Source organism: Grus americana, chromosome 3 (genome assembly GCF_028858705.1).
Source record: "Grus americana isolate bGruAme1 chromosome 3, bGruAme1.mat, whole genome shotgun sequence".
NCBI classification, from domain to species: domain Eukaryota; kingdom Metazoa; phylum Chordata; class Aves; order Gruiformes; family Gruidae; genus Grus; species Grus americana.
Window position 1 is genome coordinate 121,463,961 of NC_072854.1, and position 26,493 is coordinate 121,490,453.

Here is a 26,493-nt window from a genome sequence, read left to right on the forward strand (position 1 = left end):
CTGAAGCTGCAAAGTTCAATCTGGAGAGGGGTTACTTGGGCTCTGGAAGCTGAGGCTGCCCAGTTTTGAAAGCTGAGATGGGGCCCGGGGTTTGTTCAAGGCTTTGTTGCTTCTAGTTACATCTTTCATCCAATATCTTTCACGGGGCCGTCAGACCTGGGCTTGTCTGAATTGCATGGCTAAATCCTCATCTGGTATAACCTAAAAAGCTCCCATTTATTTTAAGGGAGCCACACCTCCTCAATCAGTGGGGTCAGCCTGGGAGAAGCTGGTGAGAGCACAGGGATGCTGAAGGAGGAGCGACAGCACTGGAATGTGGAAGGTTCTGGAGGCTGCAGGTAAGCAATGTCTCCTTCACTCTCCTCCAGTTTCTCTCCTGGTGGCATATTTGACTGCCACTGCTGTTAAGCATAGCGACCAGCCTAGCACCCTTCTGGATGTTCTTTCTTGGCAAAAGATAGACTGGGCAATACTCCATGGAGACCTCAATGCCGTGTACATCCTTGAGTTTCCTGCATTAGAGCGTAAGTGATTCAACATAGGGGATACTTGTCCCATGGCTTGAAAAAGAATTAAAATTGGATGCTCTGTATCCTGGTAGGCTTCAGATTTATTTGCTTTATTCAAAAAGTATAGCTGGAAATAAGTACTTACATATTTTTAAATGACCTACCCTTAAAAATAACCACAATCTGATGTAAACTGGCGAGGGTGCCTTGAATTAAATGGATTCACTCCATCTTGCATCGGATGAGAATCAGGCCCCAAGATTCATGCAAGCCCAGTTGCGATGACCTTGAAAAGAACTTAGATTAAAGATGAGTTTGGAAGCGATCAAACCAAATCATAAGCCTGGCTGATTTCATTCGTTTTTCTGGCAAGTCCTAGTTTGCTGAGAATATGACCGTGTTGCAATATGTATTACACCAAATCCTTCACTTAATGAGCCCATTGCCACAGATGTCACTCTCCATGCCATAACTCCCCAAAACATTTCAATTTCCTTCCCCGTAACTGTCACCACGCTTGCTCTGGCTGCCGCAGGGAGGGAACTTAGCCATGTAGCAGATCCCAGACTCAGCTTTTGGCCTAGATGACACACAGAAGAATTATTTTGCAGATGGGCCAACCTAGGACACGTGTTCCCGCTGGGATCGGCGCGCTGCTCCCCCCTCGCTGCCTCCTTAATGAGAGCGCGAGAGCTCGAACCAACAGCCAACTCCTCGAATGGCAACAACAAAAGACGCCTTGTCGTTACCCAGGCTGACTCAAAACAGAGTAGAAAAGAGGATTTTTCTGACAGAGCTGCAGATCGCAGGCTCACAATATGGAGCTCGTCACCTAATGCTACCGGTGATGCTCTCTGTTAAGTTATAAAAAAACCTACCCACCTGCTCCTTGCCTCAGTTTCCACAACTGTGGGCCATGGGCTCTGTGAGGATTTGTACACCAGGAGATGCGATGTGGGGCTCCTACGGTGATGGTGGTAATAGAGAGACATATAAGCAATACTCCAAATGGAATGCCCTGCTGATAAGGAATTGGAATTTTGACTTAAGAGTTTAAGAATCACCCCAGAAGAAACATATCTCTTCCACCTTCCCTCCCAAAAAGTGAGCCTGAGCCTGTCGTCTCCATTCCTGCTTTTCACAGTCTTACATAACGATCTACAGGAAAACTTGAAGGTGAGAAAACCAAATGCTTCATGCTCTAAATTTTGAAATGGCACAATCGCAGTGCTCTTGGCATTTTTGTTTTTCCTCTGGATGTTTTCCTTTCAAAGCAAAATGCAGTCAAAAAGGGATCTGCTTTTGCTAAGTGATTCTCTTTTGGTAGAACAGCATATTTCAAAGAAATATGTGAGTATTACTTATATTTAGCCTGTGTAACTACAGATACAGATGGTTCTTCTGAAGTTTTACCGACCATTTCTATTTACTGCTGCTTCAAAGAAAGCAGAATCGAGTGCTCTGTGGAATTCTTGCTCTCTCAACACACACAGACCTCAAAGTTGAAAGGAAGTTGCAGTATTATTTCTCGCCCTGCCATTATTATTATTATTATTACTACTACTACTAGTGGCAATAGCAAGTGCTGATCCAGTGAGGTGCTGCATACCTTTAGCTCCCATGGGAGTGCCTGACAAGACAAATATTTCCATAAAGGGTGTTTGCCTGTGATGTACAGGCACTATGGTCAATCCTAGCCACCTTCCAGCCCTTCTCCAAACACAGAAGGAAGAACGGGATTGCCACAGAGGAAGACCTTCAGGGCGAGAGGTGCTCCTCACAATTTAAGTACACGGGTTTAAGTACATCGTTTTCTCAATGTCTTAATCCTGGTCAGTGCTGAAGATGCACAGACACAATGTGCTGGCCACCTGCTTCATTTCACAGTGGCACCATTGTGTTTCTCTGAGAATAAATATTTCTTCTCCCTGTCTTTACAAGAATCCCATGATTCCATGGGGGTAAAAGTCTTGCTTTTTCCACATCTCTTCCTTTAGCCCATTTGATTCACTGATTCATTTTGTACACTGGAAGATGTATTCAATTTTTAAGCTTTATTTGTTTCCCCTTTTTCTCTTTTTGTTGCTATTGGTTAGTTCCAAAAAGAGCAATCTGGATGCCTTATCTACCAGAAGGCACGTGCACGTGGGTTTCTTACTTTGCCATCCCTCCACAAGATTTCATTACGTTTGCCTAGAATTTAATCTGTAACAGGCACTGCAGAGCTGGTCCCAAGGCAGTGGCTCATCACTTGACATCCTTTTTCTCTAAGCTCCCATTTCCTTCTGCGTAGCCCTGGCTTGCGGGGTTGTCAGGATGGGTTCCCTGCCGCTGCGCTAAGTTTGACGTAATCGCTGTAGTACCACTGAGCAATGTGTGATAAACAGCTTTATCGCTGAGGACAGCCCAGGAACCTGGGATAAGTGAACAGCAGCTTCCATCAGGAATGCTCCTCCATATTTCAAGCTAGTCTTTCTTGGAGAGTTGGAAAAGAGGAGATTGGGATGTTTTTTCCCTCAATGTAATTCACTGATGTTTGTAGTTGCACACAGGGACACCAGAAATCTTATTTAAAAAGCGCTCCTCCAGTGTTATTCTGATGATTTCTTGACCACCGAAAAGGCCCAAGAAAGTTTCAGAGTCCAACATCTCTCAGCAGCTGATCTCGAGCGAGCCTGGAGAGGACAACCCCATATCCTGAGACCCCTTACCCAGCCCCCCTGGCCACTGAGATGTCACGGCTGACTTTTCAGTTGGCCAGAAGCCCCGGCTGTTTCACTGCAGAGCTCAGGCATGCCTTGAGACAAGTAACTAGTCATGCCCCATCTATCTTACATGCTCTTTTTTTGAGCACCTCCCAGACTTTACTACGTTTATCCTCTTAGCATCTCTGTAATTATCTCTCTTGTAACAGATGAGAAACAGAAGAACACGGAGGTTTTGCAATTTGAGCTGAGCCGTGCAGGAGCTCTTTGGCAGACGAGGCGATCTCCCGAGGGGTAAGTAATGTTCTTTTGACAATCCCATTAGGCTTCTGTTTGTATCCTTACATACCTAGATACAAGGCCAAAATCAAGCCCAAAGCGTCTTGCACAGAGCAAAGTCGCTCTTTGAACCTGGCTGATCTGGGACCGATGGCAGGCTTTCACCGCCGTCCTTCCCAGTCCCCACCACAATTCCCAGAGACCAGAGCTGCAAAGCAGTACCACTCTGTTTCAATTTGAAGGATCAAGTCTTATTTATGCAAGCAACATAAACGTTATTTTAGCTTGACAAATATACAGAAAATTGAGAATAGCTGCAACCATTGAGTGCAGCGTCCTGCAGAATAATTTTGTCCAAAAGCACGGAGCACACTCACGACCGTATTTTAACCAGTGTGACTGGCAAAGTGAATCAGATGGCACTTGGGTTCAAATACATGCTTATGGTCAGCCCTGTTAACCAATTAAATCAATGAGAACTTTACCACGAACCTGAATATAGCTTTAAACCCTGACCCAGCAGCAGCAGTTGAGTGTCAGAACTGCTGAGCAGAGAGGCAAGCCGACTGGGTAGCGTGCTCCAGGGGAGGCACGTGCTTAGCTGAACGGAGGGCTCTGCGTAAAACCAAGCGGAGCAATGGAAATCAGATCAGCAAGATGAAGTCTGGCTGATGAACATCCTTCCCAGCATGTGAGTCAGCGGCAGGTTAATTAGGCATAGCTAGGCAGGGAGCAGTGGTTATGACAGAAGAGGCTTTAATTGATAGGATCATTTTTAGCACAATAATATTAATTAGCAATTGCGATAGGCAACATGAAGGCAGGTGGAGCACTTTCTGTCAAGGTATTTTTATAAGGAATTAGCCTGTATAAACACCCATTGTAAATACATTGTCCTTGTCAGGTGTAATAACTGCCTTGGCACATAGCATCTCTACTCACAATGGAAAGATAATTAAAGACACAATTGCACGCTATGGTGTTTCTCCCAGATGCTAATTGTGTCACTGGAGAGATCTAAATAATTATATTAGGAAAACACTGGGTGACTGTTAATAGTAATTTCCAAAATGCAGACAATAAATAGATTGAGAAAGTGCTGTGAGCGTTGAGCCAGCCTTGGAAAAAGCTAGAGGAAAAATTGTATTTCTGAAGCGAACATGGAAATTTGAAATGGGAGTTAGATGCATAAACATCTTGGAGGAACTTAGACCCTGAGCTTACTGAAGCCAAATCCCACCCTAGCCTACAAATAATTTCATATTTCACAGCCTTCACATTTTCCTCATATGTGTGTTGTTCTTAGAAGCTTATACAAGGAGGGCCAAATCCTGCAGATATTACTTAAAGGAAATTTCTATTCATGTCACCGAATATTCACTACTGATCATCCTAGTAATAATTCTTATGAAAAACTGTGTTATATTACCTGTTGCATTTTATTATGCATAACATATATAATATATTGTATAACTCTACATTACAGGTCTACATTACATACCTGTAATATTATGTTCTGGTAATTAAACCAATTAAAGTGCAGTTATGAGCTCATTAAACCCAAGAAGTATGAGATGTCAATCAATTCAGTTTTTATCTAGATAAAATCTTATCAAAGCTAAGTGATTCAGTCCTGAAAACCAAGTGTTCTTATGTCTGTGTCTCTATTTATGACGCATAGATAAACACGATCCAGAAAATGCCTGTATAGGCATATGTGACCTGCATGCACAGTGCCTGTTACGGAGTGAACTGCTGCTGGATATTTTTACCTCTTCGGTTCCTCTGATACATCTGAGCGGGATATTCTGTTACACTCATAATTTTTAAGTATTTAATAATATCACATGGCTCTTTACAGATCTGATATAAGCAATATATAGCCCTCTGCCCAGGTACGTAGGTTTTACACGTTGTCCCTCGGAGGACGGCAAAATGACTTAGACGTGCCAAGTTACCCTGCTGTGGTCAGATGCCTTTTTCCCAGGTGCTGCAGCACCTAAACTGGTCCTTGCAGAGTTGGCAGGTCCAGCTCTCCTTCTTGGCTCTTACGGGCTGAGAGGCAACCTGAATTAGCTCTTTTGAAGTCATCCGGGACTAGTGCCTGCCTGCCTGGAGCAGGACATTATACTCTGGAATAAATATACTCGGGGCAGAAATCTTCATTCCACTCAAGTTCTCCCACGGCTCTTATGGTAGGGACGAGATTTTGGGCAAAACCTCACTGCCGTCCCAGTCAGTTGCCGGGAGCGTGTTTCCTGGGGCCGAGAGATGGCAATTCTGGGCTTTGTGCCTCACATTAAGAAGAGATGTTTGGTACAGCCATGTTGATGATCATCAGAGGCTGCAGAAGGAAGAATTCAAATTATGCAGAGAGGCAGCAGAGAAGTGGCAGTCATAGAATCATAGACTCACATAGGTTGGAAAAGACCTTTAAGATCAAGTCCAACCGTTAACCTAGCACTGCCAAGTCCACCACTAAACCATGTTCTTAAGTGCTACATCTACACATCTTTTAAATTTTAAATAAACACCTCCAGGGATGGTGACTCAACCATTTCCCTGGGCAGCCTGTTCCAATGCTTGATCACCCTTTCAGTGAAGAATTATTTCCTAATATCCAATCTAAACCTCCCCTGGCGCAACTTGAGGCCATTTCCACTTGTTATTTGGGAGAAGAGACCGACACCCACCGCGCCACAACCTCCTTTCAGGTAGCTGTAGAGAGGGATAAGGTCTCCCCTGAGCTGCCTTTTCTCCAAACTAAACAGCCCCAGTTCCCTCAGCTGCTCCTCATCAGACTTGTGCTCTAGATCCTTCACCAGCTTTGTTGCTCTTCTTTGGACGTGCTCCAGCACCCCAATGTCCTTCTTGTAGTGAGGGGCCCAAATCTGAACTCTCAAGGTGTGGCCTCACCAGTGCCAAGTACAGGGGGATGATCACTGCCCTAGTCCTGCTGGCCGCACTAGTTCTGATACAAGCCAGGATGCTATCGGCCTTCCTGGCCACCTGGGCACAACTGCTGGCTCATATTCAGCCAGTTATTGACCAACAGCCTCTGGTACGTTTTCACCAGGCAGCTTTCCAGCCACTCTTCCCCAAGCCTGTAGCGTTACATGAGGTTGTTGTGACCCAAGTGCAGGACCCGGCACTGAGCCTTGTTGAACCTGGTTGAAAAGTGACACAGGATTAACTGAGCTGGGTTCTGGTTCTCACACTGACAGAGTGTCTCACCCAATGTCCTGCACTCTGTTTCCTGTCTGCATTGGTCAGATATCCTTCAGGCTATGTCTGTACAGCACCTGAATAGTCGTCAAGCCTTGATCGTAGCTATCATCTCTAAGGGGGGCTCTAACATAGGCAATAATTACACTAATATTAATAATACTGATGATGATGCCAATGAAAGACTGATGATAGCTACCTTTTAATATGGTCCCGAAAAGCCCCACGCTTCAGGTTCAGCTCATCCAGAACAGAGTTGTTGTTTGTGTTTATATTGTTTTTCTGGTGGGAGGACAGTGTTCGTGCCCAGAGTTGGAGAGCATGGGGAGAAAAGAGAATTATGGAATGATTTTTCTATTGTGCCTAACAATAACATTATGATCAGAAAAAGGAGGAGGGAGAGAGGAAAATGTGGATGATGTTGTTATTACTAAAATGAAAGAATTTGAACATAATCAGCAGTTAGGGAAATGTGTTTTTAAAGACCTTGAGAGAGGTCATAATGAGAGTTTACTTTGTAGATCTAATCACAGTTTACAAGACCATATGCCAGTTCCCAGCGGTGTCTATAGTGAACAGCAGGACACCAGTAATTTTCCAGATGTGGCTTCCCCACTAGAAGGTGAACAAAACCAGTGAGAACAACTGGAGTGACACAGCACTGGGGAAGCCTCTGAAACTCCTCTACATCTTTTGACTGGGATGCCCTCATGAATAGTTTGATTGTTGCCTAGTAATATTGGCATAAATTCTTCTCCAGTGTGACGGAGCCTGCAAGAGATAAGGAGAAACTCAGAGAGGGATCATAGGATCCAATTTTATGGAAATGTCTTCATGAAACAGGGCTGAAGTGTACCTACCATGATAGCTATCCTAGATACCTGATGAGTATTTGGGGCCACATCAGTAGTGCGAGAGAGGGGAAAAACGTTGGGTGCCAACAGGGCATTACTACCTTGTGAAAAACACCAGTGCAGAAGGTCACAGTCTCAACTTCTGCCCTAAGCTTCCTGTAACTTCTGCAAACACATGCATGTTTGGCCCCTTTTGGTCAGATCCTTCCATCATCCACCCTTGGGTCTCAGCATTACCCCAATCGCACTTTCCAGATCAGACCACACCGGCAATGGGAGAGTTTGCAAGGCGCTATGTGGAATCACCAAATCTTCTCCCATTTTTGTTTAGAGAGAGTCATGTCTGCGGATGCCTCTCTTTGGGAGGAATGAACTTAAGAGGGAAAGATATCCTGATGAAGGTGAAAAAATGATGTTAAACGGGAAAGGAAGCTGTGGAATCATTTGAGCTCTTCTGGAGGTTGTTCTTGCAGCCTAATGCCCTCGCTCCAGGTTGCTCTTTACTTCTGTCTTGCGTGCTTTGTCCCCTGCTTTGTGATTGACATTAGCTTGGGGAAAGAAATTGTCAAGGTTGATGACACAGCGGTTTCTGATGTCACCTGTAACTGATTCATAGCTTACTTTGGAAGATTAGGGAACAGACTAAGATCTGCCAGAAGAATCTAAGTGCCCGCACAATAGCTTCAACTATGAGAGCTCTAGCTGAGGTCTAGGTATTGCTTGCACCTCTTGTCACAGTGAACATATTGTCATTTCCACAAAAAAAGCATAGATCGTGATAGCCAAATCTTTACCTGGAAGGAAGGAGTGGAGTTTCCTAATGAACTGGAGATGGAAGGAGGAAATTTTAGTCAGCAACACCAACTGGTCATCTCAGAGCAATGACGCATTAGAAGACACCGAGGCCTCGCTCTGCTTAGCCAAATGAGCACTGCCTGCCCTCACTGCTGAGCACGACAGGAGCTGCTGAGTCAAACAGGAGAGCGGCTCCAGCCAGGGCTGTGCCGAGGAGGAGTGTGCTGCTATACACATTACTAAGGATTGGTTGAGAGACTTGGAGAAGAAAAGGAAAAAGCCCTCATGGGAGATGGTCTATTTTTAATGAGCCCAAACCTCTTCCACAAATTAAGTGAAATATTTTAAAAGGAAACAATATTACTTTGGTTTTATTTGTTTCAGCTACTTAGTTACAGCTCCACGTGGACACAATTAATGGAGGAAATAGAGTATTTTATAAGCCCAGGACTCTGAGATAGATATTTTGCGACCATGTGAAATTCTTTGCCCTAATCACCACACATTCCTTGGGAGAAGGTTGTATATTGCCGAAGATTATTAACTTTGGTTCCAAAAATGTTGTGTCTAGTCATCGAATGGCAAAGGTCAAAAATTGTCATGGCATTAGTGATGAATTTTGCCCTCCATTTTTCATTCAAGTCCCTGCTGTCCATCTCTGGCTCAGGTCTGTTCTAATTCTGTTCAAAGTATTCCCCAGCAAGAAAGAGAGGAATGACCTTTCCAGTGGAGCTAGTTTTATTTCCCAGATCCCTTTCAGGCTCCCCCTGTGACTTCATGTAAATCACTTGGACATTCAGTACCTCATTTCTCCATTTTTTTTTTTACAGAAAGAATATGATTTCCCCTTTATTTGCCTATTTGCATGATGAATTTTTCAGGACAATGGATCATCTTGTTTGGGTGGTATCTAACACCAACCCATTTAATATTTGCTAGTCAAAGAAGAAGAACAGATTGAGGCAAAACTGGGGGATGAATGTTATTTAGATGAAGAGTTTCATTTGTGCCTTGCCCTGCTTTCTTGATGACAGGAAACAACAAAGAAGTCAACCTTTAAAAAAAAAAAAAAAGTTTTTTCGTTTTTCTGGGACTGCCTCAAATACCAGAGACAGGACCCATAAAATACCAGGTCTGGGCTTTCTGGCAAGAGTGATTCTGATGGCAGGGTGTGATTTCGGAATAGAAACCATTGCTCAGTTCCTCAGCTGATACAAGTCTATATACCTCATTAATCAGCTATCCGCTTCTCACAGGTGGATCTCAATATTCTCCTCTTTAGCTCTCAGACTAGTGCTGCTGGGAAGATTTCATTGCAACCAGCTATTGCATGGAGGTAAACATCATCTCGTCAACGCAGTAATCTGTGCAAATATCCTGATAGCTAAGCACAGCAGTGGAGTAAATAAACAACCTCAGTGCCCCTTCCCCTCCGCCACGCCAATAAATATAGTTTACTGTACACATCACTCTCCAGGGCCGTGCAGGGATGGTGTGAATCCATTAGTAGGGCAAGGGTGAGTGACTTCTGACTTCAGCGACCCTTAAAGTTAATCCAGCATTGTAGGGGCAGAATTAAATGTGATGAGCTCAGAAAGTGTGATAAAACCAGATTTAAGTGCACAGCTGGGCAGCAACCTATAAAGGCAGAATTTAAAACCGTAATAAAAACTTTGTAATCTAATTACGACGGTAAAGTTAAAGGTGAGGTATTTGCAGCATGATTCACATGCACCACGGCTAACCTCTGACATCTTGAATATATTATGTGGTTTCTTCACTACAGGAGTAATTTTTGAGTTGCTCTCTCACTCTACATGGTTCCCTAGATTTTATTCTTGCGCACTGTCTTTGGAGGTTGCAGGACAGGACAAAACTGCGGCTCAGAACTTCGCAAAGCATCTGCTTTCCTGTGCTTCTTGCTCGAGGCCTCTCGGGGCTGCTCCTCGCCATGCTCTAGGCAGACAGGGGTTGCAGCAGGTGCACATCATCTCCAAAAAATCACGGCTCCTACGAGAGTCTGAGGAGAAACCACAGCAGGAGCAGGCATGTCTCAAGCTGGTTTTAGCCTAGCTAGTCTTAATTCTAACAGGAGGGAGGTTACAGCCTGGATGCAGAATACCATTCTAGGCAACCAGCTCCTGTTGAAGCCCATGTGATCATGTCTTCATTGCAATTAGCACCTAATTAACGCCACCTCAGATATGTAGTCATCTCTCTGATTTCAGTGCTGGCTCATCCAAAAACTGAAGTGATGGGAAAAAACCAGCCCCACGAACCCTGCCTGGTTCTCCTTCGCTGCTGCCGGTGGACAGGGTTCATTTTGCCCAGCTGGTGGGGTTCAGAGTGCTCTTGCCAGGATGGACACTGCCAAGTTAACGGTTGGACTTGATCTTAAAAGTCTTTTCCAACCAAAATGATTCCATGATTCTGTGACAACCACCTTAGAGTTAAGTCTAGACTCTTTCAGCAGAAAAACCACAAGGGGTTTAAATATTCTAAAATAAAAGTCTTTTTCCTGAGTCCCATTAAGTGTTGTCTAGCATCCCAAGAGCGCGGCTTGTATGGGGGGGTGTAGTGGTGGGATTTAAACAAGTTTGCTCAAGCTGGTAACAGCTGGGCAGTTGCTCTAGGAAAGGCAGCTGGGGAGATCGCTCTGTCTTCAGCCAGCCTGTGTCAAGACAGAAATTTCAAGTAATTAAGAAATCTACCCCATGTGATAGTTCTGACTTCTTTTTTTTTCTACATCTCAAGCAGCAATGAAAAACAAATGGAGCAGAAATGTTAGAAAAAAATCTTTGTATATGTAGTCTGACAAACTATATTGTTGGGGGTTTTTTTTAACTAAAATAACTTGCTGGTATTTCTGAAATCAAATTGCATCTTATTTCATTCTGTTTGAATTTAGGCAAAAGGCTTCCTTTGAAGTCTGACTGACACCAAGCTATATTCCTATAGTGTAATGCTCACAGGACAGGGCTGTTTGTAGAAGCAGCATCCCAAAACAAACTATGTCCTCCCGCAATGCAATGCGGACCCAGCTGATCAATCTCCACAAATGTTATTCTGAAACTAATGAAATATTTACCGTGTTTGTGAAATCAAACTGAAACAGATCTGTTGCTTAGGTTTTCCCAGTGGGTAATGAAATAATATTTTTCCTGAAGGAAATTAATAATTTTTTAAGATTTTGCATTTTGGAGCCTGTCCCCCTTTATCCCCTTTTATCAAGGTTGGAGGGGAACAGCAGAGCCATCAAGGACACCCTGCGGAGGGTTCAGAGCGATGTTCTCTCCCGTGGGAAGAGGGGGGTGTGAGCGCCATGGGCTAAAATACATGGTTGGTATCAGCAGTGGGTAGGAAAGAGGTGCAGGGTGCTCTTGGAAAGGGACTACTCAAAGTTTCCAAAGGCAGCTTGCTTTTGTGATAGCAGGCCTATCTCAATATTGTTATTTAGAGAGACAGATGCTTTCTATTTTGGAGAGAGAAAAAGATGTTATGTGTCTATATATTGAGGTGCCATATACGCTTCTGCCACTCCTGAGGTAACTTCATCCCAAACTACCCTTCTCTTCATACAACTACACCAGGGTAGAACCCTCTACAGGAGACAACAGCTTTTAAAATGCCATCAGGGGCTACCAGAAAACACCACAACAAATGCCCCGAAACACAGGAAGGAGCCCGCCAGCTGCAGAAAGCCAGCATGAGGATCAGAAGAGCAACGTCCCAGGTACAAACAGGGTGGGATCCTGTCGCGCCCAGGCCAACAGCCACCCACTGCATGCTCCAGTGGGTTTAGAAACCCCATCCTTTACGGCAGCTCCTGCATCCTTGAGCTCACTGCACCGAAGAGAGAGTAAGGGAGCGTTTAATGCCCTCAGTCTGCAAGGCACAGATGGGAGGTGGTAAATACCTTGATAAGGAAACTGGAGTGAAAATACCAGCTTTAGGCGATCCAGATTTTATCAGGGAAGTATGCAGGGATAACTACCCGACATGCAAATGTGCCTAGGCACGGTGCCAGCAGCCTGCCAGTCCGTACATCTGGCCTCAGGCGTCACGCTCGCATTTTCAAACCTATGTGATTTTGGGGTATGTTGAGGGGGTACTTTTGTATGGGATTCTCACACCATGGCAGTGCCCAAAATCAATCTGCAGCTCTATGTCTGGAAGAATCTCTGGGGGCCCCCCATTACAAGAAGGACATAGAGCTGTTGGAGTGAGCCCAGAGAGGCCAGAAAGATGATCAGAGGGCTGGAGCACCTCTCCTAGGAAGGCGGGCTGAGAGAGTTGGGGCTGTTCAGCTGGAGAAGAGAAGGCTCCAGGGAGACCTTACAGCAGTCTTCTGGTACCTAAAGGGGAAGAAGCTGGAGAGGCACTGTTTACAAGGGTACGTAGTGATAGGATGAGGGGTAATGGCTTTAAACTGAACCAAAAGAAGGGAGATTTAGATATTAGGAAGAAATTCTTTACTGTGAGGGTGATGAGGTACTGGAACAGGTTGTTTAGCAATGACATGCATTTCATGGCACAGGTATCCATATGTAACGGGTCAAAAAAGGACCCTGGAATCCAAGGGCTCAGTGAAGTCATAAAGAAATTAGTATTGTGTATTGCTCAGTGAATGGATGGTGTCTCATGGGCCAGTGCTATTCCTGACAGCATGGGACCTAGAGAAGACCTGTGCCTGATCCCATCATAGTCTCTGCAATGTGAATCACAAATTTAGTGAGAGTGATTGGAAGCTGAAGGGCTGTGAACTGGCACAATGTATACATTCACACTTGAGGACATATGGGGATGGTCTTACACAGACAGTTTGGAGAATTATTGCCGACTCTCTAGCTCTGGACCCCGATACAAGGATATGGAGCTGTCTGATGGCTATTCTCCCTCATACTCTGGATTGCCAGGGAAGTTATTGCCTGGGTTGTCATCAACCAAAGTGGGAAACGTCTGTTCAAAGCGCCTGTTCCTGCTCTGACAGTGCTCTTCAGGTGTCCTACAGGCTGTTGGACGTTTCTGTTTGGTTTTTGCATTCATTCTTGATCAGGTTTACAATACAACAGATGACACAACCAGCCGTATCCTTTGTGGGAAGAGTAGGGAGAGCTTGGCAGCATGAAGGGATGGCCTGGAAACGTGAACAAGGAGGAAACGGAGACTGTTACCTTGCTGGAATGATAAGGGGTTGGGGCAGCACTCGTAGCCTCACCATGCCAGGGGCTTGGCTGCCAAAGGGGCAGGGATGGTCTCTTTCTGGGGGTGGTGCTCAGTGTGGCTAATGACAACCATAAGTAGGAAAAATATGGATGCTATTGGAGAGAGAGGCCCAGGAATGGATAAAGAATAAATTGGCTGCGCTGTGTACAGACAGGGCCAAACAGATGTTGGGCCTGATCCAGAGCCCATTGAGTTAATGGAAAGGCTCCCTTTGGTTTCATTGGACACTGTTTCAGACCCATTACAGCTTCGCAGGAAGCGGTGGAGACCAAGAGTAATAACTTGTGGTGACTGGAGTGGTGTGTGTTGCATAGGTGTGGGCTATGAGGTTTTCATGGTGAAAACAGATGGGTCTTACAGATCCATCCATTTGGCCCGGGTAACCCTCCTGCCCCCCTTCCCCCACCTGATGGTAAGCAGTCTCATGCGGTTTTGGTCCTCTAGCCAACATTTTGGCATGATTCTGCACAGAAGTGCCCTTCTGCCTTCTGTATTCCCCTTCCTACTGAAGCAGGTTTGGGTGTGATCTCGTGGTGGCCCGGGATTTAGAAACCAGTGACTTGAGCCGTCCACAGAGAAGGCAAAAACGAGGCCTGCTGAGAACTATTGACCAGGGAGGAATTTTGTTGTGGACCAGCAAGAAAAATAATGTAAAGCAGGTGTTTCTGCAATCGTGAGACATTTGTAAAACCAACGTTATCCAACAAGTCTCCCACTCACATTCTTGTCCACATGATACGGCGAGGTCTCACACGAAGGACCGCAAATAGAAAACATCTCTCTGTACTAGTTGGCGCACGACCTGTAGTAGGGCCTCCCTCCCCTTCTGCTGTCTGTGCTTTTCTGTTTATTTAGGTGTGTGTCTTTGTTTCTGTTTTTACGTTTAGCACGAGTAGAAAGGAAATGGGATTTCATACAGCTTAGGAGACTGGGAGCTCACCCTGCTTTGGAGCATGGGCCTTTATTTGTCCTCACACCACAGGCGCAAATGTTTGCAGACCGGATCCTCCACTAGGATAAACTGCCTCAGCCTCCATGAGAGCTTCCTTTTAGCCAGCCTGTTTGAAGATGTTTGTGATACCCAGAGATGCAGACACAAGCCATACTCAGACCAAGCCAGTCTCATGTTTAGGAGCGAGAACTTGAAGCTGAGCAGCACCCATTTTCTCCTGGTGATGCTATCAGGAGGAATAGATTGACCATTGCACACAAAGATGCACCAACAAACAGCGGATGCTGCTTCATTCAGGGTCATGGATTTGTTGGAAATGTAATTTGGGGAATAGTTTAATTTAGTTTAGGCCAACTTGGAGAAAGGCAAGGAAGTAAGTTATAAGGGTAATTTCAAGGCTCTCCTCAGGACCGCCCCTACCCAAACGTGGATAGCTTTGTTCTCTTTCCTTCTGTCAATGAGGGAAATCCTCACAGTGGCGTGGGATTGTCTCTAGTATCGCTGAAGGGAAAAACTTTGTCTTTCTCCTGGGAGAAACTCTGCTCTGAAAGGTGCTAATAGTTCACAAAGCTAGTGTAAACTAGCAGATTTTGCTCAGCATCAGGACCGTTATATTGATTTATTTCAAGTGAGGACCTACCCCAGTTTCCCTTGACATCACATCACACCCCTCACAATCCACCTCTGGATTTTCAGTCATGCATCGGCAAAGGAGCCGCTCCCCAATCTTTTGTAAAAAGCTATCAGTCTCGTTCACCTCCAGCCCCAGCTGTATTCATGTAGACTTCCTTCCCCTTTGCGGGCATTCCCTGATCCGTGCTGGCAGTAACGCGTACACACTGCCGCGGTGCCAATCCTGGCTCAGGCTGAGCTGCGGTTTAGCTACTTAGCAGGTTGAAGTCGTGACCCTACGACGCCCGATCTCCAAAATATAGTCTCTCGTTCTTACTGACAATAATGCACTTCCAGCCCAGTTTAAAAAGAAGTTGATACTGAAGGAGGCTGCTGAACTTTTTGTGTGAGGTGAGGGTCAGGGATAAATTGCCTGGCAGGAAGGTTGTGTGGCAACTTGGCAATTGTCCCATAACGCAGCTGAAGGAGAACGCCTGAGCCCTGTCTTCTAGCCTTCTTTTTAACCATGCTGGCTTGTTTACATTTGGGTGGTAGATGGGTGGAGCCGTTATTCCAATTTTTGGCTCGTATCTGTCCACTTGGATGTCAACGTAAACTGCTGCAATTATATCATAATCGTGTCTCACTACTGGAAATGATTAGTCTGTTCATTTTCCATAAATACTGGCTGGCTTCACCTGGCAGTGGCTGGAAATTGTCATGGCAGATATGAAAGCCCAGAGAATATGGGGATTCAAAACTTCATGTGAGTTATGGTGTTTTCCAGGTGGCAAAGTCTAACAAGACTATGCTCTTGGATTTAGACATAAACAGGATACCAGAGGAGAAATGTCAGCTTTTAGACTGGGGTTCAGGTAGCAATAGAGAAAGCACAGGTATTGTAAAGCAAGGGCAGTCTTACTGTGCTATTTTAAGCAGAAAGTGAATGTTTTATTAAAATAAGCCCCAAACTAATGGGGGAACTTTTAAATTTCAGACAAAAGTTCAAAAATATTCAGGCTTTCTAATTAAATAGCACTTCCCATTCCTACCTCTCCACCATGGCAGCCTTTGCTCTTCCATACCCACCAGTTCCAGTGGGTGGAACCAAATGTAAAATGTAGCCCAGTGTATTAACTTCAAGGCTATTTATTCTAGAAGCGAGCTCTAATTCCAAATAACACTGATGCCAACCTTTTTTTTTCCCAGGACTCAGGCACACAACACACTTTCCTCTATTGGAGCTCATCATTCCATAACTCCAGAAACTGCAATATAAACCTTGGCTACTATGCACACTTCAACTTGAAAACACAGCAGTGATCTGGGATTTTAATTCAAGCAAATTTGAAAGTGGATTAGAAATAGGATCCAGCTGCATCTCTAATAGTCAAAAGAAAAATTAGCAGAACATTGGAGCTGAAGTGAACTCTGTCTTTCTTTTAGCTTTTTTCCTCCCTTTTGCTCTAGAAGAGGAATTACACGGACCCAAAATACCGTAATTAAATTGTCATTTGTTCCTTACCTTGGTAGGAGCTCTGCCCAGCTGAACACATCTCAGTTTCCATCCTAAGCATTTACCTACAGCACAGGGTTGGGGGAGGCGGGGGAGCGGTTTATGACTTGTTTTAAGAAATTAGAAATCGGAGGCATGCACAGTCTGTCTGTTATAGTCTTCAGCGAGCGTGTTGCCAGGCTCTACAGGTTATACATCATTAGCGCAGAGAGTGTCCAGGAGAGCCCAAAGCTTGTGCAGGTGTGTTGGCAAAGCTCACACCACTTCCCTCCCTTCTCCCTCTCCGCTGCACTTCCAGCAAGCCGATACTTGAAACTCGATGTGGCAAAATCACAGAGAGCTCTTCTAAAGTTTGTTAGCTCGAAGCTCACCCAGCAGACGTGACTGTGAGATGGCGCGTGGAACCTGGAAGGGACTCACTGGAAAAACAAAACCATTGAGTCAAAAGCTTAGTGTGTTTTTCCATGATTGTATGAAAAAAAGTGCATGTGTGTTTTTTTAAGCACTTTCAGATATTAGAAGTTTAGTGAACACAGAGACAGCTTCTTTTTTTTTTTTTTTTTCTTTCTCTTTTCCCCTGCCCTTGAACTTTCGGAATGACTATAGGGAATATATTCCAGCCTGTTTTCAATGACCCATTCATATGGTGGTTTTATTTCAGCTTTTCCCAAAAGGGAGCGAGCTTCATTCGATCTCTGCTCCTGGCATTAGCTGCCATTATTTGTGCATCCTGCTCAGATAATCAATAAAGTGGATGGCATCTGAAAATAATTATACACACAGCTCTTCCCCAGCTTCCAAGACGGAGACAGAAGCTGGGAAAGGAGCCTTTGCATATTCAGCACTTGTTAAAGGAATGAAATATAGCGCTGTGTGTTATTGTTGTATCCTGAAACCTGGGCATTCAGCAGCAGTTTCTTTTGACGTTGCGTAGCACTCTGGCTGCACAGCACCTGATCACAAAGCTAATCATCTTTCCCATCCTTCCTGGCTTTGCTAGAAAAGTTGTCCTGTCCTCTTGTACATCACGCCAAGGGGCAAGAACTGTCAAATGGGTTGCAAATACAACGGCGGTGTCTGTGGCCTCCCTTAGGGAGGAAGGAGCTCGCTGAGTTCGGTGCCCTCCTTTGTTTAGGGGACACCACCACAGCTGCGTTTTTACAGCCAGATGTCCTGGCCCCAAGCTAGAGTGTGGTGACAACTGGGTGGCCTGTGCAAGGCGTGGTGTCTCCTTGTAGCACGGGATGAGTTTTTCCAGACAAAATTGTGTTCAACCCCGCAGCTAAAATGGCGAGGCTCTGTCTTAAACCGCTCATGGCAAAGCCACCTTTAGAGATGCGTAAGGCTATCATTGCCTACTGAAGAGCCTGATTCAGGTTCTCCATCACCTGATGGAGTCCTACCAGCCAGGAAAGTATGTGAGTCATCTCATATTAGAAGACTAATTTAATGACTGTTTTAGGAGGTCTGCAGCTCCAGCCTCCCTTCTCGCAATGGCTAAGATGAACCATTGGCATGAACCTGAATATTTCTACTGCAGCCTACCTAAACAGCAGCTGTTCCAGGTACCAACACAGCGGCCCTGAACTGAGCAGGTGGGAGAAAAAGGAGAGGCACAGATTTTGCCAGGGCAAGTTGCAACAGCAGAGTAAGCCTTTGTCCTTTCACTCCTGCAGCTCTGGAGAAGCTTTGTGCAGCACCGTCGCAGTGGGGATTAGATCCCGGCTATGACCCTACATGGGTTTTAATGGTCTTTCCTAAGAGTCTGCTCATGGCCTCCATTGAGGACAGGAAGAGAGGTGAGGTGGAGCGGCAATCTGACCCAGTGTGGCTATTCCCACGTATTTCGTTCATACCTTTCTCTCTTGAACCGCAGAGCCAGGAGGAATGCCATGGCTATACAGCCAGGAAAAACCTATGACGTCTGCAAGAGCTACCGGCTGGGGACATCTGGAGCCTGGCAGCTGCCTCCCAAGAAATGAGCTAAGGACATCAAGCAACTCCCTGCTCCCAGCTGTTGGGTGCCAGCAGGGCTATTTCACATATCCGGGCAGCAACAATTACAGGGGAGCAATTATTTTTGACCACTACTACAGGGTCTCTGCTATCTCCTGATCTAGGCAGCAAGCAGAAGTGTTTGTTCACAGCCTGCTCCATTGTCCATCCCCAGCTTTTCTCCATGGTGGTACGTTGTTTGCAGCACTGTTTAAATCCTCCTGCCAGCCCCAACAATGCCTCGCGCAACCCCAGTGCGTCAGGAGCTTCCAGGCCGCAGAAAAAAACCCGATCCTGCTCAGCCCGGCTCTGTTTGTTGCGATGTGTTTGCTTAGTGATTAACTCATGCACGGACGTACACAGCCACAAATCTCTAGGTTGTCTCACAGCCTTTTCATTCAATTAAGTCTGTTGACTTAGTCTCATTTTGAGCAGTAACTGGATTTAGATAAGGCAGTGGAAACCAAAACATCAATTGTGTGATTTCTGGCCCAGCCGGTATGTTGATCTGAAGGGAATGTTTATGCGGGCGATAACCGAGGTAGTGCAGTGATTAGGACAAAGTCATTTGGTGCAAAGACTTCTATAAGGCGAAAACGCTCTGCATTAGGTACAGGCACTGGCCAGAGGGAGCAAGGGGAGCTGCCTGCCTCCGCAGACTCCCTCTTTGCCTCGCTCGATGTGCCATGCTGCGAACGGCAGCCAGTGATGGAGAGGTCGTGGTCTGTCTGAAGGTGCACTCATGGTTGGGCTGGGACGTCCCACCAGGTGAAGGAGCTGTGCTGGAGCCCAAGTGATAAAAGCATAACTGCTCCTCTGAAGCCATCAAAGCTCTACAGGGACGTAATCATTTGGGATTTAGCCAGCGACTTTTTGTCAGCAATAGACCAAAGTTATTCTTGGATAATTTCTTCCCACAAGCTGTAGAGCATGAATTTACACTCAGTTCCTTAGGGGCTTGATTTGCCCAACATGAACCAGCCCTCATCGCACACATCCCTGGGAAGAAGAGATGCAGGTAGCACACCCTCAGCATCTCCACTCCTTAGAAGACAGGTGGACCAGATGGAAAAATCCTCTATCCTACAATGGCTGATGTCTCCCTGTATAAGCAAGATAAAAGAAAGCTCTTCTCTTTGCAAACATACATTTTTGTGATGCCCTCCTGTGTCTTCTACTGCTTACAGACTATAGTCACAAAACGTATTGGGAAACATACATTGATATATATTTGTCAAAAGCACATTTCGATGCATGACTTTTTTGGTCACATTCTTTTCCAGATAACTGTTAGGCTCACAGAGAGCATAGAACATTCCCGACATCCTGCAAATCCTCAGCAAGGAGCATGGAAGAAGAATGCAGAAAAAGACAGCGAGAAGACATTACTTCCTACATGCATAAGATAAGGTACACTATTGTAAGATAGCAAATGTATTACTGACTTCCTCTCTCTTTTTTCTCCTAGTAGGGAGGGTTTCTTCCTCAAATTGTCCTTTTTTTCCTTCTGACATAAATCTGTGACATAAGGAGATCATTTTAGCTTGTTGCACTTTGAGAACTGCTGATGGATGTTGAAAGGGGACAAATACATTGTCGGTGGTTTGCAAACAATGGGCTGTGTGCAGCCTTGGTGCATATATTCCTCCAAACAGCACAACTTCACCACCGGAGGAAGAGGGGAATGAGTTGCTTCAAAGGACTTTATTTCCCAGTTCCTCCCACCCTGCTTGTTTCCTTTTTGGGCTGTGCAGCACTTTTTGTAGAAGTGACATTGGAAGCAATGTGAAATCAGCATTTATTGAGAAAAGTTCTGCACCCACGTGCATCCCATGGGGTGGCGTTGCGGGGGGGCAGGTGCTAAGCACCTCCAAACATCAAGCCAATATTTTGCATCATTGCTTTAAGCTGGGAGTGGGAATCACACCAGCCAGCCTCAGCGGTAATACACTGCTGTGTGCGCTTAGAGTCCTGCTCCTCATTTGACCTTCCTACAGGGAGCACACACACGTGGGAAGAGGGTATTTGAGTGCACTCAGACACTCGGACTCAGTATGTCCATCAGTGAATTGGACAGTGGAGTGCTTTTGGCTTCTCGCACAAGGACACTGCAAGAGCGGTGAAAGACCACCGCGCACTGTAGACTCGCCCCCTTGTTCCCCATGCAGACACCCTCAGCCTGTGACTGTTTCTGTCACAGCCGCAGCCGTTGGAAGCAGGACAAGCACGTCAAAATCTGCTTCCTTTGGGCCACGAAGGCGGTAGCTACCATGCTCCCGTCACCCAGCGGCGCAGGGCCCCACAACGCAGCTGAGCACGCAGCAGCGGAGCCGTGCCCAGCGCAGGGCTCTGCCCCAGCACGGCGGATTAACGCAACACACTGTGCAGCTCCTGGGACCTGAGCAAGTGGCTGCGCGTGTGTACACACACACACACGCAAACACTTAATTGTTGGCAACTTAACATATATTAAACATCTTCTGGTAGCGATGAAAGATGGCATCCTCCCAGAGTTTTGCATACCTGTGAGCTAATCAGCCCTTTGTGTGAAAGCGTAGGTGGGGACTCTTCTAACAATACGAAGTTGATTAGCTCATCATCTTGGCTTTAGGGGCATACTGATGTGCCCATCCTGCTTTCAGACCTATGAATAATCCAGCTTTGCTGCGGTCCTCTTAAAAAAAAAAAAAAAAAAAAAGAGAGAGTGTAGTTTCAGGGCTTGGTACTCAAGCCTGTTTCCCAGTACAGGTGATGAGTAGGTATTTACCTATTATTCACTGGTATCACTCGTGGCTTCAGGTCTCCTTGGACAGCTGTCGGTATCAGAAACGATATCTATCTGAGAGAAATAATTGCTGTTTTTCAACCATTGATTGGAATAACGTCCTTGAAGATTAGGCATGCGTGATTCACTGTCAAAGTGAGAGGACCATCAACAGAAGGCTGTGCTGGTCATGGGTCATTTAAATCTCTGTTAACAGTTTGGATGGCGGAGCAGACAGGGCTCTTACAGGAGGTTAAAACAACAAAATAGACTGGGAGACTCCACCTTGAGTAGAGGAGGAGGATTGACCTTAAATGTTCTAAATAAACTTTAGAAATAGTCTTACATGAAAAAGAAAGCGCATAATTAAAATACACATATGGAACCAGGTCATGGTATTGGCAATATGCTAGGGAAGCTGGTAGAGGACAAGCTCAAATCTAAGTCTACCGTGTGATGCTGTGGCCAGAAAGATACTTGCTATTAGAAGAGGTATTAAGAGCACCCTTTCTGTGGAGGTCATTCCGGTGCTGGAGGGGCCCAGACTGCAGATCTGCACTCCTTGCTTGAAATAAAGATGTAAACACAGGCGGAAGTCTGGAGGAGAGCAACAGGACTGATAAGAGGTTTCAAAAAAACGTGACCTGTAAGGAATTTTTTTTTTTTTAATTGGATTTGTTTAGTCTAGAAAAGACTGAGGACAGCTATGAGAGACTTCACGTGTGAAGACAGTAGCTGAAAGGGGTGTGGTAAAAGCGAAGTGATCACCGGGTTTATTTGCATGGGGAAGGACAAGGTCTAGATGGGTTTATTTGCAGCAAAACAGAGGAGATGAGAGTTTAGGAAAGCTCTATCTGTAAAGAGAGGGAGATGCTGGAACTGATAGCGCAGAGAGGCTTTGGGGTCTCCATCACTGAGAGTTTCCAAGAGTTGAAACTAAGGTACAACAGCAGTGGGGTGGGCACAGAAAGATGCAAGGGGGTCTCTCCATGTCTACATGCATTTGCTTAAATCTGTTCTTCAGGGTTTATTGCTTTGGCGGCGGTAGCAGAAGGCACGTTGGACTCAAGTTTGGTTGCTAAAACGGAAAACATGCTGATAGGTGGGTATGTTTGCACAGAAAATGTTGATAAGACAGGAAAAATGATATCGTCGTCAGAAACAACAGCCAAAAGTTTCAGATGTTCTGCCTCAAAAAAGTATATTTAAGGAAAACGGATCCTTTGGCAAAACAGTCTTTCATTAAACAAAAGATTTAGATGGAAAAATTTGCAAGGAGCTCTGTAGATTAGCAGCCCAGCAAAATCCCAGGACATCTGAAGTGTAACTACTGATCCTGGAAGCGGTTGCTTTTTGCCATTTGGGATTAAGCAGAGATAACGCAGCACCTCTGTATGCAATGGAAAGATGGGTAAAGAGATTGTCAGGGGAGACTGAGAGTAGCTTCACCTGCAAAAAAGGCAATACAAGAATAAGTATCCAGAAAGACTCTGTGCAATAACTTACCAAGTTAAGAGGGAAATGGTGTCTCTCACAAAGTCGAGGAAGGACTGCGGTTAAGGGATGAGAGTCAGAAACCCAGTATTCAGAAACTGCTAGTTCTCACAAAGCCTGCACTTATATGTATTCAATCCAGGAAACTGGTTAGTGGGATGTGAAACTACCATATGTTTTTGCAGATGCGACGAGTATGTGTGCTTTCCTTATGTATATATGCTTTATACCCACTTTTGAAAATGGGTCAAAGCCTTCCAGTGCTCCAGGAGGAAAACTCTTGAGAACTTACAGATCCGAGATGCTGTGATTAACGTTTCTGGACAGCAATTTCACTTTCCCCTGTTGAGGCTTGGAAAAACAGAGGAGTGTGCAACAGGAGATCCACACCAAAGATCAAGGCAGACACATCTGCCTGGCTGTCAGATTTCACGCCAACAAATTGGAAGAAAATTAAAAAAAAACCTACGCCAGATCTGGTCCTTGCGCTGGGAGTGCAAAGAGGTCTGAAAGGCTCCTACACAGATATTAATGCTTGGCATAAAACCACTGCGGAAACTTCTGTGTTCCTCTCTCTGGTTTTGCCATCCCTTTAATAGAAATATGTCAAGTGAATATGAAGGAATGAGATCTTCTTGTTAAAATAGTCTTCAGTTTGTGTCACTTCAGTTAAGAGGAGGTTGCAATGTCCACCTCTGCCCACCACAGCTCAACAGCTGCCCTTCGAACACTTCCAAGTTGCAGGCTTACATCTTAAATCAACAGTCCTGCAAGTGTGGGAGGCAGGGGACCATAAATGCTCAAAAGTAGGGTTGCTTTTTTTTCCTCCAAAGCCCCAGGGAGATTTGCACCCTGAGACACCATCCTTCTGTCAGGTATGGAGGATGAGCTACCTTCATCATCGTGTTGCTCTTAACTTTAATTTCCAGCGCAAATAGCCCCAAACCACCGTGAAGTGGGGGCAATATGACCCTGCCAGATGATTACACATTGCCTCTTAATACAAAGCCAATTGTGTTTATACTCCATTACTCAGTTCTAAATTACAAGCCTTATCTCGCAGGAAGCTTGGGATGGCTCTCTAGTTTCGGAAACCTCATGGTAAAAGGGTCAGGTTTTAAATATAGTGTTTTCCAGAAAGACTATCTTAAAAATATAGTGCTGTTCAAATCCTCTGCTTCCTTTAATGCTATTTTCAGGTTGGTTTTTTTCAAATTAAACATTAGGCTTAGGAGCATGCATGAGATGTTAGATTAAAGGGACAAGGCTAGGGTTTTCCGTGTCCATCCAGAAATAGCTGTTCTCTGGGTGGCCCAGGTGAAGTCGAGCAAGGTTATTGTCGCACAACTTCCCCCGGTTTTCTGGGTGGGGGAGAGAGAGATGTGACTGGCTGCTTGCAGAAAAATCTGGCCAAAAGCCAGATCGGGCCACATCCTTTGTGGAGGTAAATCAACATCATCTGAGTGGCGCTTCTGGAACCATGACTATTTTCTTCAGGATCAGGCCTTTTACATATGGTGAGGAAGTGGTAAAGATCACAAAGGGAGGGAAAGATATACATGCATGGCAATAATTGCAAAAAGCTACGGGGTTTTCCTATGTAGGTGGTGTCATTTTCTCTAAAGAATTAAAGCGTGGCTTTCCCAGCACTCTTTCCCTTTAAGGAGACATGCTGAGCAGCGCGTCCGGATAAGACAACAAGCCCAGATGCCCAGAGGAAGAACAGTGTTGTGAAGACACAGCCCCAAAAGGCAAAATGTCTGGATTTTATTTGCAGCTCTGCCACAAACTTCCTAGATGATCGTAGCCAAGTTAACCAGGTCCGTTTTTTTTCAAGCGGCGTCTGTGCCCTTTTCTGCATATGCACGAAGCATACGTTCACCGTTCAGGGCTTTGTGCAAAAGTCCAAGAAGCGCAAAGCTGCAAAGAAACGCGGCCTCCTACACGCTGCCCTGGTTTCCCCAGGCGAAGGGTGATGATCTGGTGAAGCTGCTGGATCCCTGCCAGCAGGGATTCAGACCCAGAAACAGGCAAGAGCATCAGAGCAGCTGTGCTGCTCCGGATCGAAGCCCACCTTGCCTGATGGCCCAGTGCTGGCAGACAGCAGAAGTAGGTGCCCAGGGAGAAAAGCAAAATCAGGGTGGGCAGAGCTGTACATGTCCACACTGTGCTTTCCCAACCTCTAACCATTCAAGGCGCAGGGACTTCCAGAGCTAGGAGTGGTTCGTATGAACTTAACAACCTCAAAGGATTTCTAAACCTGGGAGCATGAGTAGTCCAGGACAAGCTCTCAGGGCACCTTGGGATTTTTAGCTTCCTCGGAGCAGGCTCATTTCTTCAGCTCTGTGTCAGACTTACTGGATCACACGGGGCTTTTGTAGCTGCTACAAAGGACAGCCTTCCCATCGCTGTGTCAGCTCCCTGCCTCTCATGAGGAAGCGATGCCGCCTGCCAAGGAGTTGAGGCTAAATGCACTGATGTTTCCTCATGCCTTGGAAAGGAAGAGAAGTCTGGAGAGAATTATTGTTGTGATGTATAGGAGCGGTGCCAGTACAATACCCTGTAATAACAGCTACTCTTCCTTCAGGTCATTAAGTTACCAATTTTTTAGTACCCTTGCTCATGACAAGAAGATCTTGAGTTTAAAGAGATGCTTTCCTTCTCTTTCTTTCTCTTTCCTTTTTCCTGACTTACTAAATATATTTTGGAGATCTTCGTTCTTTATGGCAGTGTATCCAAATATCCCTGATCAAATTGTCATCTTCCAGGTCTTTCCTCAAAGGAGCTAAAAGGCGGTAACCAGATAACCAACATGTTTGTGCCCTGTCTCCATGGCTCAGTGAGAACTGAAGCATGAGGAAATACTCTGAGGGGTACTACAGATGATGAAACTGGATTTAGAATAAAGAAAGGTCTATCTGTTCTCAGAGATGGTCTCACATCTGCTTTGCCCATGCCCCATGAGCAAACTACATCCTGGAAGCCACAGACTGGGGTAGAGTGGTGGTGGGTTGAGCTTTCACTCCGACTTGTGGGGTTCATACACCTGGGCTCAGGAGGGTCTTCCTATGGCTACACAGCGTCAGTCTGGAGATGGCTTTTGTCCAGTTGGCTGAGAAGGGGGCTGGATTGACAGGCAGCTGTTTGCATCAGCCAGTGTAGACATGCCCAAATTCTCCTAATGCACTACTGGAGGGTACTCAGATATTACAGTGATGAGGGCAGTCTGAGAACCTGTTTAGACCAGAATATGGGTTTCAGTGGCAGTTTTCTGGCTGATTAATTGGGTGACTTTGTGCAAGTCTCAACTTGCCGTTGCCCTATCCAATAAATGGGAATAGCAGCATTTGCCTCCCTTCGTAAAACACTTTAAGGTCTACGGATAATCCTCCTCCTTTTTCCCACCCATGATGATGGGACCAAGTGGAATCTTACGACACATTGAGTTTCTGTGGTCTAGCGTTTGCCAAGCGTTTGAAAATGACTCTTTGGCTTGAGTTTGCAATGTCTGTGATGATTGCCACGTGATTTCTCATGGAAGCTCCTAGTTGAAATCAGGTCACTATA

At 45.4% G+C, this 26,493-nt stretch overlaps 1 protein-coding gene across 1 annotated transcript in view; it reads right to left on the reverse strand.

Moving 5' to 3' along the window:
• Positions 1 to 1,392: 1,392 nt before the first annotated feature.
• BMP2 (bone morphogenetic protein 2) overlaps positions 1,393 to 26,493 on the reverse strand; it is a 106,468-nt gene continuing 81,367 nt past the window's right edge. Inside the window, exons 6-8 of the mRNA XM_054819419.1 lie at positions 17,045 to 17,092; positions 6,918 to 7,000; positions 1,393 to 5,837 (exon numbers count right to left, since the gene is read on the reverse strand). Coding sequence (XP_054675394.1) covers positions 6,960 to 7,000; positions 17,045 to 17,092 — 89 coding nt within the window. The 3' untranslated portion in view covers positions 1,393 to 5,837; positions 6,918 to 6,959. The remainder of the gene's footprint in view (positions 5,838 to 6,917; positions 7,001 to 17,044; positions 17,093 to 26,493) is intronic.